The following is a 13,102-nucleotide window of genomic DNA, read 5'->3' on the forward strand; positions in this document are numbered from 1 at the left end:
TCTTTCCTGAATCAGTGCAATAGCCTCCTTGGAGATCTCTCTGTTCCCACCCTGATGCCCTCTACAGAGAAGGCTAGATGGTCCTACGCTAATGTAACTCCAGTGGCTTCTTGTTTCATTCCCAGTGGAAGTCAAAGTCCTTATGGAGACATCCAAGGTCACTCTTGGCTGCACTCCCATTGCCTCTCAGACGTGTATCTGCTTCTATGCGTCTCCTTACTTACTGTACTCTAGCCACATAATCTCACCAATAACTTGGAAAAGCGAGGCAGGACTTCCATTTTGGGGTTTTTGCACTCATGTTTACCTCTGAGTAGAGCACTTTGCCTAAAAATGTGTACTGATTGTGCTTTTGTGTTCTTTAAACCGTAACTTAAATGTTACATTCTCAGTCAGACCTTTCCAACCATCTTTTAAAAAAATTGTAGTGACCTCACAAAATAAATCATGAGGTTTCTTTCTTTGCTTGGTTTTTCACTGCAGCACTTATTACCCTGTAATATTCCAGATAACTTACTACCCATGATACTTATCATTTGCATCCCACACCAGAGAGACAGGGATTATCTATTTCACTCAGAACTGCATGCAGTGCCCAGAACAATGTGTGATATATAGAAAACAGCCAATATGTATTTGTAGAAAACACAGATATATCAAATGTTTTAAAGCGCTGCTCTGGTTCACTCTGGAAGACTGAGGCAGATATAAACTCTGTCGTACCTGGAGCCAAGATAATTGAGAACTAATAGCACAAACACATTTCTAAATGGGAGTTGATTGAACTCTGATACTACCCCTGATGAAGATTGATTAGACTCAGACTTCTCCCTTTTTCTATCCTTTGGAGGATTGTTGTGGATTTTGTCTGGGTTACAACTTGAGTAAGCTTTAGGACCAATAAGTATGAAAGGGATATACACAGGCAGATAGACAGTCCACAGACAAATTGGAAATTCTCAAACTGTCTCATTTTGGGGTGAGCTCCGTTTGTCTGGAGGTGTGCAAGAATAGACGATGTGTCTACACATCAGTATGACTATAAAGGAGAGATCCTGTATTGGACCATCTTCATACCTTTGGGATGCTGGAGCCAAAGGTGTATGAACTCAGAGATCATCAGGCATTTACATCTGTTTTCTCAGACTTGGGAGATGCATTTGGATTTTCTTTTCGGAGAGACAATTCTGTAAAGGTTCATTCCTTAACTGAGATTCCACTTCCCATAAATTACTTGATGCTGGGTGATGATTAGAGGCCAGCCAGGGGTAAAGGGACTGATTCCCATGGCAACCAGGTTGAGAAGAAGAAAAAAAAAACAGACCATGAGGAGAATTGTCAGAAACAAGCTACATTGGTATTATAAATAGATATTTAATTCATTGAGATAGTTTGTGACGACTTCTGCATTATAAATAGATACTTAATTCATTGACATAGCTTTGACAGGGAGTAACAAAGTTAAATTTCAGAGCAACTCTTTGTCTTATAAGTATTTCACGGTTAACTGACAACTATTTTCTCCCTTCTAATTCTTGTAGAGCTGGGTTCTCTGAGTGAAAGAACAGTGTGTAAGTGTTTTGAGAAAGCCAACTGAGAGTCCGGTGTCACAATATTTCTCAGTTTGTTTCTCAGGGCAAGGCTTCTAGGGCTTTTTTCCTGATTGCAAATAAGTATCCCTCTTTGAACCTTGGTGACACAGGAGACCCCAGGTTCAATGTGGACATTTCACAAGAGTCTCTGGCATGTTTGTCTTTTTTAGGTCCTGCTTTTCTAACTTGGAGGCTTCTCTAAATTTCGGTTCATGGTTCTCACTCTCTGAAGTTTCTGTTTCTCCCCCCCCCTCTCCCCCTTGCTCCTTCTCTTTTTCTCTCCTCTCTCTCTCTCTCTCTCTCTCTCTCTCTCTCTCTCTCTCTCTCTCTCCCAACAGCTAGATCCCTTGATGACTTGCACAACTCTGACACTAACCTTGACAACATACACTTTGAAACATCTAAAGATCGGAAAACATAACCGGGCCCCATCAAAGGATTTTTTTTTTATTCTAAACCCAAGGACTAAGGACAGGCTTCCTTCCAGTGTTCACAGGGCACAGCTTGACTGAGGGTTAAGGATGTAGAGTTTGAGGGCAGAGAGTAATGTTCAGCACAAAGCAACAATTAGGTTTGGCTGGATTCAAATGTAAAAGCACTTTTCAAATGCAATTTTTAGAAACACTATAAGAAATTAATGTAAGCAACTAATAGAATCTCATCAAATGGAAATCAGAGTGGGACTTTGTACTTCTACATTCCACAGAGCTTAATACAAATTAGTCTATAATACTCAGCATGTTTCATTCTTAAGGATTAAGGGAAATAGGATGCATTCTTTTTCATTAACTTCTGGGACAAATAAGCTTCCTAATGCACAGATATAGGAGTTACTTTCTAAACTTTATTGTACCTGGGGTTAAATAGCTCACTGAGTGTTCAACCCTTGTGTATTGTTCTATTGAACAGTGTTTGCTTAGAATTACACAGTACTGGGGGCAAGGAACTTTAGGGTCATGTGTGAAGGGGTCATGAACTCTTCTAGGACCCACAAATCAATTCTTCCGAGGTCTTACACGAGATTCAAGGAATTAGGCAACCCTCACTCTTCAATCAAACACATCTAATGTGTACTGAATTCCCATCCATGAAACAAAGTGTGTGTTAATTCAGGGGAAAAGGATCATAGGATAAAAATAAGAGCCAGTTCTGACTTGAATCCTGGGAGTAGACACTAAGAGTTCCCTGCATGCCAACTGCTTTCTCACTTCCAGAAATCCCACCACCAGAGACCAAGACTTTTGGAGAAATGGAACTTTCTTTACAGGGGGTAAAATATCAGGTTTTATTAATTTATTCATAATCACTATGGAACTAGTGAATACTACATGGTTGCTAATAAGTGTCACAAGATATATTTTGCCAGTTTCAAAGTTCTATAGAGGACCAGATCCTCTGTTTGTAAGCCTCTGAACCTGAAAGTAACATAGAGGAATAAAAATCAGTGAACTTTACTGTTTGTTCTTCTCATGTTTAACCTAAATAGAACATTGTCATTCAGGGACAGGATGGAGGGGCAGAAAAACACCACGTTCAGTGCCCATATTTAAAATTAAGTGGTATTTGGGAGACCTCTCATCCTCCTCCTCCACCACTAAATTCATGAACTGCTCCTAACAGGAAAAGGAGTTCTCTTATCATTTCTGGTAAGTCGTAAGTAGGAAACAGAACAAAAGAAGACCACTATCATGTTTTTTTTTTATTTTTTATTTATTTATTATTATTATTATTATTTTGCAGTTAAATAGTGAATACTCTCTTTATTCAGAAGAATATGTTTTGAGTAGGATTCCATGCACCAGTAACACAGTACAGTGAGGACTTTTGGGGTAGAGGAAACAGCTTGACCTAGTAGAGCTTGCCACTCCAAGAATCCTCTTGACCCCACTCAGATGGTTAGAGGTCAAGAATCAGGAAATGCTGCTGCATTCCAGGGGAACCAAGTTGGATTTCCAGGTCTCTGCAGGTAAAAGAAAGGAGAGGAAAGCTCTTGTAAAGGAGAGGGTAATTATATTGGGACTGTCACTTCCACTGAGATTCCCGGAGAGACAGATGAAGGAGAATTGGTGGTGGTGACTGCTTCTCCTTCTTGGTTGCACTCTTCAAGGACTACGGTCTGGTCTCTTCCATCTGTCTCAGAGCCCCTATAAAAAGAAAACAGATAGAAAACTAATGGGAGAGGACAGCTTCTGAAAACGGATAGGAGGGTGGAGCTCAGGAGCCAGAAAAGTAACTGGATCGTTAATTTTTCCAGCAGCACTCCATTTCTGGAATTGAGCTGAGATGAGTGTTTACCTAGTTCGAAGTCGAGGCCACTTCTTCCACTCTACAGCTAGCACTATCCCCAAGGCTACCACAACCACCACAATCAGGGTGCTTCGGACAATGTTACCCACAGTGCACTCTTGAGCAACAGGCCCTGTGGTGTATAAATAAACAGAATCAGAACTTAGCACATCAATGTTCCTTTTAATACTATGTTGTCCTCTCACTCTTACCTCTTCAGAGTCACTATGCAAGCCAAGTACTGAGCGGTCGGAGGGCTGATCGGTCGAGGCGCATATGCTGAGACACCCAGACCTCCTTTCTGGCAGACAGGGAGGCCTTAGATGCATCTATGCCGTATCTCTGAGTATACCTGAAGGCCTACCTCTGCCTCATCTTTACAAGAGCTATGATGTATTTGAGGGCTCCAATTCCATACACTCCCCATCTCCTAATTTGACCTATCTTTGTGGGGGATGTCCTTTAGATCTTAGGAACATCACAGCAGGAACTTGCATGGGGCAGGGCGGGGGGGGGGGGGATAATCCACTCACCTGCTGCTCCAACCAGCTCTAGGGCATCACTGGGCTCTGACCAGATGTTGGGGTAGTCCTGCAGACGGTAGCTGCAGCTGTAGTTTCCAATGCCTTTCCCTTCCAGGTTGTTGATGACAAAGTCTCCATCCTCAGAGAACTGTTGGGGTGCTTCTTCTCCATCATGCTCCAGCACAAATTCAACTCCTGGTAGGGGTCCTCGGCACTGAAGGGTGATGTCCTTCCCTAGTTTAAACACAGTGCTGGGCCAGGCTGACAGGGAGGGCTTAGGGGGCTTATCTGCAAGCAAAACAAGAACATGGAGTCAAAAGAAGTGGCCCCAAACCCAGCCATCTCTTGTATCTCTCTTAAGTCTTAAAGGCCTAAAAACTCCAAAATTTAAATGCTTACTGGGTTTCAGAACCTTACCGGTTACCCAGATCTCTAGAGAGTTGCTATGGTTTGAAGCCGCAAGGGGAGCAGAATCCAGATAATAAACACAGCTGTAGATACCAGAATCTTGATCCCTCACCACTGGCATCCAGAAGTCAGCTCTGTACCCACTTGACCTCTGCTGCTGTAACGGTTGTTGGTTCCCCTCTTTCAAAAGGACAAACGTTGAATCTGGCAGCTCCCCTTGACATTGAAGAGTCACATTTTCTCCAGGGGCTACCATGGGGCCAGGTTGAACTAACAGGCTGGGTTTAGGGAGTAAACCTATAAGAAATTAACAGCTGGTCAGAGAGAAGCCATTTTAGAGTGCATTTCTCCCTGACCTCCCTTAGTCTCCCATGAATCAGTCAATCTGATCCTTTCTACACTACAATACCCAGTCCACAGTCTAATGCCCTTACCTGTGACCATGATTTCCAGCATGTTGCTAGGCTGTATCTTGATAGAGCTAATCCAGTCAGGGTGGTAACAGCAGCTATAACGACCTATGCTTGCACCAGATATATTGGTGATAGGGAATGCTCCTTCATTGCTGGTGGACCCCCAAAGCTGCATTGAAGTGGCTTTTCCTTCTTTGTGCAAAATGTACCCAACTCCACGGACTGGTCCTTGGCACCAGAGAGTAACATTTTGTCCCATAGTAACCACAGAACTAGGCTCAGCAGACAACCACGGTCTGGGGAATGTATCTAGAAAGAACAAAGATGAATAAGGTCTAAGTATGCATGCAACCTTGCTACCCCCACACCATGGTAGTTGATTTTCCTTGAATCCCCTCCATATTTTGGGCAAACCCTTCTAGAAGAGAATATCCTCCTTAGTTCCTACTCTAACTGATCCTATCCCAACCCTGTTTTTTTGTCTGTCCTTACCAGTCACCCAGATCATAAGGGGTGTACTAGAGTACGAGCCCCTGTTGGACATGGTTGTCTCATAGTAGATACAGCTGTAGTTCCCAGAGTCCTCTGCTCCAACAGTGTGGAGGAGGAAATCAACTGAGTTCCCCGAAGCACTCTGGAACTGTATGGGAGCATGGGTCCCCTCCTGTAAGAGGGCAAACCTCATGTCCTGGAAAATTCCTTGGCAGCGCAGTGTCACATTCTTCCCAGGAAGCACGACAGGGCCAGGTTGTGCCAAGAGAGTAGGTTTGGGGTAGAATTCTAAAAGGAAAGAGATCATAATATAAGAGAAGACTGTGCCCCACATTCTGCAAATAGCCTTTATAATGTTGTTAAGGTAGATGATGTATGTTTGTTGTAGAAAATTAGAGAATGCAATAAAAAACTAATGAAGAAAACGTAATTTTCTAAGCTCAAATATAACTATTTTCCACTTATATTTTAACACATGACTATGTCCTTGGAGCTGAGACTATTTATATAACTGAGACCCCTTTGTACTCAGAGTTGGAGAGTGGGGTATGTTTATATTGTAAATGCTTTCCTATGACGTTAAACACCCTTTGAAACGGTCATTTGTAATGGCTGTCTAACAAGCAACTGGCATTTCAAGGTTTTCTCCTATTCTCTGAGGGTCATCCAGCCCACCAATCCCTGACAACTCACTTCAGGAAAAATCAGATATTGAACTCAAAGTTGAAGGCCAAGCCTAAAAGGACCATCTCTGTAAGCGGGTGACTTGAGCTTAGTTCTTGGATTGGCTACCCCTATCTACCTCACTTCTTTCTTCAAAGGCAAATTTCTATGCCCCCTTCCCCACTCCTTTGTCTTTTCTTCTTGCAATGATAACATGGGCAGCTGTCCTCTGTGGACAGTTCATCTTGTGCTGAGGTTTATCCCAAGCACATTCTCTCTGTCCTTTGGAGAACACATTTCTTCCCCTCCCACTGGCAGTCCCTTCAATCGCTCTCCTGGGGTCAATGCTACCTCCACCAAGATTTCCCCTGCCCCTAACCTGTCACAATGAGCTCCACTGGGTCACTGGGCTCAGACCAGATGGAAAAGTCATAATAACGGCAGCTATAATTTCCTCCATCACCAATGCCCACTGAAATGATCAGAAAGTGAGCTGCACTAGATCCCGCCTTTCCCCAGGCTGGGTCGCTGGATGCAATTTCAGTATCATCCTTGTAAAGAATAAAGCTCATGTGCTCATGAGAGGTGGAACAATTGAAAGTCACTCGGGCACCAGGAGCAACTACAGGGCTGGCCCATGTCTTGAAGAAAGGCTTGGGGTATGTTTCTAGAAGAGAAAAACAAAACATTACAAAACCAAATCAAGAAAACAGAAAATAAATACAGCAAATGTTGGTTTGGGGAAGCTGATCTCTATGTGCATTTTCATAAATAGATGCATTAATGATTTTGTTTGTTTTTACAGGCATCCCCCATCCAGTCCTTCTTTGCCTCTAGAGGAATCTGAATCCTCACTGTCACTGGAACAGGCAAGGGAGGCGATGGAAGGGGTCAATTTTCTTGGGACTCTATTAGCTAGTTCTCCGAGTCTCAGTTTGCCCATCTGGATAAGAGAAGGAATAGTACCTATTTCACCTCTCTTCAAGATTTCCTCTATATTTAAATGAGGTAATCAATGGGAAAATAATCAGAAAAATTAAATCACCCTCCACAAACCCAAGCTATTAATAACAATTATGGCTATTAATATCGTGCAGCCAGAGGCCCTGGCACTCCCAGCGCCACGCCTGCCTGGCCCTAAGATTGGACACAGGCTCCTAGTACCAGCAGCGAAGTTTGTCATGGTGTCCCACAGGCACTTTCCGTCCCTCCTCCCCCACACACCCCTTTCATCTCTACCTTTTATGACAAGCTCCAGGGGCTCACTGGGCTCAGACCACTTGAACGGCTGCATTTGGGTGTGAGTGCTGCAGCTGTAATTGCCCTGGTCTTTATCCTCCATTCTTTGAATTGTAAAGAAGGCTTCTCTTCCAACAGCACCAAGTTGCTGGACAGGTTCCTGCTCTCCCTTTTTAAACAGAGCAAAACCTAAACCCTCCAGCCATCCTTTGCACCGGATCTGCAGTTCCTGGCCCCGGACTGGGAGGGAAGCCGAAATGACAGGTTTGGGAAGGATGTCTAGAAAATGGAATGGCAAGGGAATCAAAAGTTTGGAAGTGTCCAAGATGGGAAGCTCACAGTTACTTTCTCTACAAAAAACGAAATGCATCCTGACTTGTCCTGAGTTCCCACATTGGTCTCCTCTCACTCTTTTCCTAGCCCCTCCCCCATTCTCTCCTCCCAGCAGGACAGAGGTCCCAGGAGGATTCTCGGCCTTCGCTTACCTGTTCCTACTAGTTCAAGTGCTTCACTAGGCTCCGACACAGCCATCTCCTCCCATGAATGGCAATGGTAACTCCCGGTGTGACTGTGGGTCAGGGCGCCAAGGGGGAAGGCAGCCCGGACCTGCTCCGAGGCAGGGCGAGTTGCAATCCACCCGGTCCCGTCCTTCAGTAACACAAACTCCTTAGTTGAGCCAGAAGGGCTTCTGCACCAGAGGGTTAAGTTCGTCCACGGGGCCAGAGGGAAGTTCGTCTCTGCCCACAGTTCAGGCTTAGGAGTTGGCATGATTACTTCTAGAAACAGCAGAGTTAATGAAGCCATCCTCCCAGCATTCCCCTTCTCTTGAAGCCCCTACCCAGATCCCCCCTCCCCTTCAAACAAAATCTTTTCTTTCCTAGCTTGCTTCTTTCTTCAGGTGCTGGGGAAAGGGGAAGCTGATGTCTCAGCTGAGCCTCACAAAAATGCAGGAGCCTGAAGGAAATTTCACAGGCAGGAAAACAGAGTTGGAGGCTGAATTTTGCCAGTAGCTTTAACAAGTGCCCCTTCCTGGCCCTTCCCTCCCAACTAGTCACTCCCTGGGTACTGACACTGACACTCTGTAGTTATTTCGGATCTCCAGAAAGGAATGTCCCAGTCTGGAGCAGGGAAAAAAACTCACCAATCTCTTCTGCCAGTGCCCCAGTGCACAGTCCTGCAAAAGAAGCCATGGTCAGGCTCTGCCCCCTCCTCACCAAGACTGCCCCCAGTCTGCTGCCAGGACCCTGACCCAACACTTTGTACTCACCACAGCAAAGAATAGCCATGAGTATGAAGAGCATGGCGACCCCTTGAGCTGTTCCCAACAACCAGGCTTCTCTAGCGAGACCAGAAATGAGATGAGAGGAGTTGCTGGGATTAGGGGGAGGGCGGAGAGAAGGGGGCGGCAATTTATGTCATTGGCTTATTCAGTACCCAATAGGGACGGGGTATGGTCAGGATAATGGGATATAATCTTTTCTGACACTGATGACTTTTCTTTTTGAGGGCCCAACCACCTACAAACGAACCCCTTGTACTTTCATAGCCTACATGCCCCTCATCCCTGTCCCTCCCCCAGGAGATATTTTTTGTCAGTTTCCCATGACCTCTGATTAGGTTGTTGCAACGAATGATATGTCAGATGGGGAAATGCTTTTGTATCTCGAGTTCTTGGAACCCCTGGAGCTCAGCAGCTCTGGGTGGTTGGGGGTGGGGGTGGAAAGAGCAACCTTGAGTGTTTCTCAGTCATCAAGTTTAAGTTTGGAAGCAGTTGTTCCTATGGCAGGACTGGTCTTCAGACTGACCTGCCTCACCTGCCTTTGTTATGGAAGGGTTGCCTAGGCAGCCTTGCTGAATTACCAGAAGACTGCCTGCCCGTGCTGAGCTAAGCCTGTCAGAGAGTGGGATCTCTTCCACTACCTCGATTGTTATTACAAATGTGTAGCGCCATTGTGGGGCTCTGCCTCCTGTACAATTAGGAGGTATAAAACCAACATTCAATCGACTGCTTTTCCTTAGGAAACAGTGACCATCCTCAGCATTTTCCTAGTCAGAAAACAATTTTTCAAGCTGCTATCTATGAAATTTGCGTTCTAATCTTATTCTTTGATGCAATTGTCTTGGAGTAGGGTGTGTGTGTGTGTGTGTGTGTATGTGTGTGTAAATCCTGCTAGGAGGTTAGCCTAGAGCACATGGAACTTAGGGTAGAATCTATAGAATAGTACAATTTGACCTCGCTGAAACTGTTTGAAAACTCCAATGGTGTTCTTTTATTTTTGTTTTGTTGTGTTTTCCAGAAACCATAAGTAGCTCTCTACTTGCTACCCTGACACTCTATCCCTCAGATCTCAGCGGAAAACACAGACACACATAGTCATAGTGATCATCCGTTGTGTGTTAAATTTCTCAGACTCACAAAGGTGGAAGAAGGGTGTGCTCAGAAGTAGAGGCCGGAGGGAAGTGGGCAAAACATTCAGGTGGTAAGGCCTCTACTGGTCAAGATCCATCATTTCTCTTTCTCTCTCTCTCTCTCTTTTTTTTACCAACTGGAAGAGCCTTAAGAAACTCATGGGGATTAAGGAGAGAGATCAATGGTCCGAAGGACACTGGGGAATCAAATGGCAGAAAGATCTATTGGGCTGTTTTCAGGTCAGAGGAAAGAGTCCAATTCTGAGGCTCCATCTGTTGTCTTATCAAATGCCTATCCAGGCTAAAATTATATTCTAAGGATACTCTGCACAGACAATAGGAGTCTAGAGTAACAGAAAAAGTGGTTTCTAAAGAACCTAGAATGAGCCCAAATATTCACTCTAGCCATTGAAAATTGAAGGGGGCAGTAAAGTGGAAAAAACGAGGTGGGAATTAGATAACCTGGAAGACAGAAGAACACAGATTCTTACAAGAATGCATGTTCACACCATATCGGTGGGAAGACAACTATGGTGTCTCATGGACATAGTTGGTTTAGAGGAGATGTGGGCACTGTAGGAGGTAGAGAGGCCAGGGAGCATGCTTCTGATTATTTCTGTAGCCTCTGAAAACTACACTTGACTCTACTTTGTGAGTCTCTGTGAAGTGGAAGAGAAAGAGATGGAAGGAGAATATCTTGACTGTAATCCTAGAGGCTGAAGAAAAACCTAAGAGTTCGTCCCTGTGACTTATTGCAACTGGGTAGTGGCCCATTCTGGAGACTAGGAAAGCACAGAATCAGCTAGCTTAGGAAACAACAGACATGGAAAAGTCAGTTACCTGAATCTCAATCTCCGACACTTCCACCGTATCCATATCACTAGCAACAGCAAGGAGATAAGCTGGACAAATAAGGACATCCTGAACACTTCATTCATAATTGAATTCCAGGTGAGGAAGCCTGTGACTAGAGAAGACCAGAAGCAAAAAGCCATGATGGGGATAAGGGCAGCCAGATCAATTCATGGTGGGGGAAGGGTGCTGGTTACTGAGAAAGCTCCTATTTAGAAGCTTGAGCTAGATGTGCCCTTCCTTTCCATGGAGCCTTCAGAATATTCTGCTTGCTACTTGGAATTACTGTAGAATACCCAGGGGAAGTGTGCCTAGACCTCTGGGTCCTGACTTCATGCCCTCACTCCCCTTCCCGTATATTTCTGGGTACTACTTTAGGATTCCAGGATATGGAAAGATATTCCTATGAGAAGTAATCCTCTCACCTGTTGGCCCCGCCAACTTCAGAGGTTTGCTGTGATCTGACAAGATGTCGGTGTGTGCCTCAATACGAAAGATGCAACTGTAGGTACCTGTGCCTTCCCCTTCAATGTTAGTGATAATGAAGTCTCCATCTACTGAAAGTTTTTGGAATGTTGCTTTTTCTTCCCATTCCAGAGAAAATTCGAGTACTGGATGAGATACTCGGCACTGAAAGGTGATGGTCTTTCCTATATTGAACACGGAACTGGGCCAAGCTGAAAGGGAGGGTTTGGGGGGCTTATCTGAAACCAATCCAGAGACCACAGTTAGAAGCGACATTGAGCTCAGCACCCTTTCTCCTGCCAAATGTTTTTGATCTCCCCATTTGGGCTTCTGTTTCTTTTCACTTACATTTGATTAGTGACTCCAAGCCTTGTGTGTTTAGAGTTCTTTCCCCCTCTCCTTGGTTCTCTAAATACTACTGGTTCCTACTCTCAACCAGGAAGACCTTGTACCTGTAAGATCTCCCTGGCTTGAAGGAAAATATTTTTTTCATGAGTCACAGTGGGGATGGGTAGTGCCAAGAGGTAAGACTTAAGGTAAATCCTTGGAGAGAAGGTCCCTAGAGGATGTAAAAGTCCTACACCACTTTCCTAGTGTTTTTTTTTTTTTTTTTTTTTAGCTCATAGCTCTAGGACAATGCAAGACACACTAGAACCACCACAGAGCACAGTAAAAGCAAACAATAAAAGCAAACGGATGACAACAACATTAAAGCCAGTTGGTATCACTTGCCTACAACCATCAGCTCCACAGTATTGTATGTTTCCATCTTAATGGACGTCTTCCAGTTTAGAAAATACAGGCAGCTATAGATGCCAGCATCCTTGTGGGTCACATTCTTGAGTAAGAATGATTTGTTGCCATTGTTGCTGGTGCCATCCAGAAACTGAAGGGGTCTTTCTTCTCCCTTCTTATAAAGGGCAAGCCCCACTCCATCCATTAGTCCTTGACATCTCAGGCTTACGTTTTGACCCATTTGAATCACAGGACTGGGTTGAACAAGTAGCCAGGTCTTGGGAAAAGTGTCTAGGACGAGACCCAAAATACAAATAGCCAATAGTAGAACTTTCCCCTCCTTCCAATACTTAGGGCTATTTTCCTCCTCTGTCTTCCAGTTTGCACTTTTCAAATCCCCCACTAAACTGAAGAAATTCCCCCCCACCACTATTAGTCCTGACCAAATGAATAGGTACAAAGAGGTAGAGGGAATCAGGCAAAGCTTTGTGACCTGATCCATAGCATACCCCTGTCTTACCAGTCACCCAAACTTTCAGGATATCACTAAGCAGTGAGCCTCTGTATGACGCATCATAGTAAAGACAGAGGTAATGCCCTGTATCCTGGATCTTCAGAGACTTGAAGTAGAAATACGCCTCATTTTTTACTGCCTTCTTGTAGTAAGAAGATTTCTTCAAGCCTTCCAACCTCATTAAAGCAAATGTCATTCCATATATTGGCCCTTGGCACCTGAGACTCAGGCTTTCTCCAGGTGCCAGGATGGGCCCAGGATGGGCTGTCAGAGTTGGTTTGGGGTAGAGACCTAGAAAGGGAAGAGACCCTTAAGTTACAGTTTGGCCAATTCTTCCCTGGACTATTTTTATTCTCCTAGTTTCTTTGGACAAAGTGGCAATTGGAATGTAACCTTCCCTCCTTCTCTTTCCTTAGATTTATGCCTCCTTGCGTATGTAATCAACGTTAAGTTACTGATAGCCTTTCCCTCTCATCTGACTCTATTAGCTCCACTGTGAGCTCAGCCAGG

General features: G+C 44.5%; 1 protein-coding gene across 2 annotated transcripts; it reads right to left on the reverse strand.

The window, feature by feature from the left end:
• Positions 1-3,335: 3,335 nt before the first annotated feature.
• Positions 3,336-11,551, reverse strand: LOC130868186 (immunoglobulin superfamily member 1). 2 transcript variants are annotated; one of them, XM_057760443.1, is made up of 13 exons: positions 11,304-11,551; positions 10,867-10,993; positions 8,885-8,955; positions 8,759-8,791; positions 8,103-8,393; positions 7,618-7,896; positions 6,758-7,045; positions 5,716-6,003; positions 5,245-5,532; positions 4,820-5,107; positions 4,412-4,690; positions 3,888-4,011; positions 3,336-3,736 (listed from the first exon to the last, which is right to left on the reverse strand). In XM_057760443.1, exons 2-13 carry the CDS (start codon positions 10,962-10,964, stop codon positions 3,601-3,603), a joined length of 2,463 nt encoding a protein of 820 aa, XP_057616426.1. In that variant the 5' UTR covers positions 10,965-10,993; positions 11,304-11,551; the 3' UTR covers positions 3,336-3,600. The 2 variants fall into 2 exon arrangements, with proteins under 2 accessions (XP_057616426.1, XP_057616425.1); XM_057760442.1 differs by having other exon boundaries at positions 8,885-8,988.
• Between the last annotated feature and the right edge of the window lie 1,551 nt (positions 11,552-13,102).

Source organism: Chionomys nivalis, chromosome X (assembly GCF_950005125.1).
Source record: "Chionomys nivalis chromosome X, mChiNiv1.1, whole genome shotgun sequence".
NCBI classification, from domain to species: domain Eukaryota; kingdom Metazoa; phylum Chordata; class Mammalia; order Rodentia; family Cricetidae; genus Chionomys; species Chionomys nivalis.

Coding starts and splice junctions, on each gene's coding strand:
- LOC130868186 (XM_057760442.1), bottom strand. CDS start 10,964: ATGAATGAAGTGTTCAGGATGTCCTTATTTGTCCAGCTTATCTCCTTG. Junction 7,897..8,102: donor ACTTGAACTAGTAGGAACAG/GTAAGCGAAGGC, acceptor TCCATTTTCTAG/ACATCCTTCCCAAACCTGTC. Junction 4,691..4,819: donor TCTAGAGATCTGGGTAACCG/GTAAGGTTCTGA, acceptor TTTTGCTTGCAG/ATAAGCCCCCTAAGCCCTCC.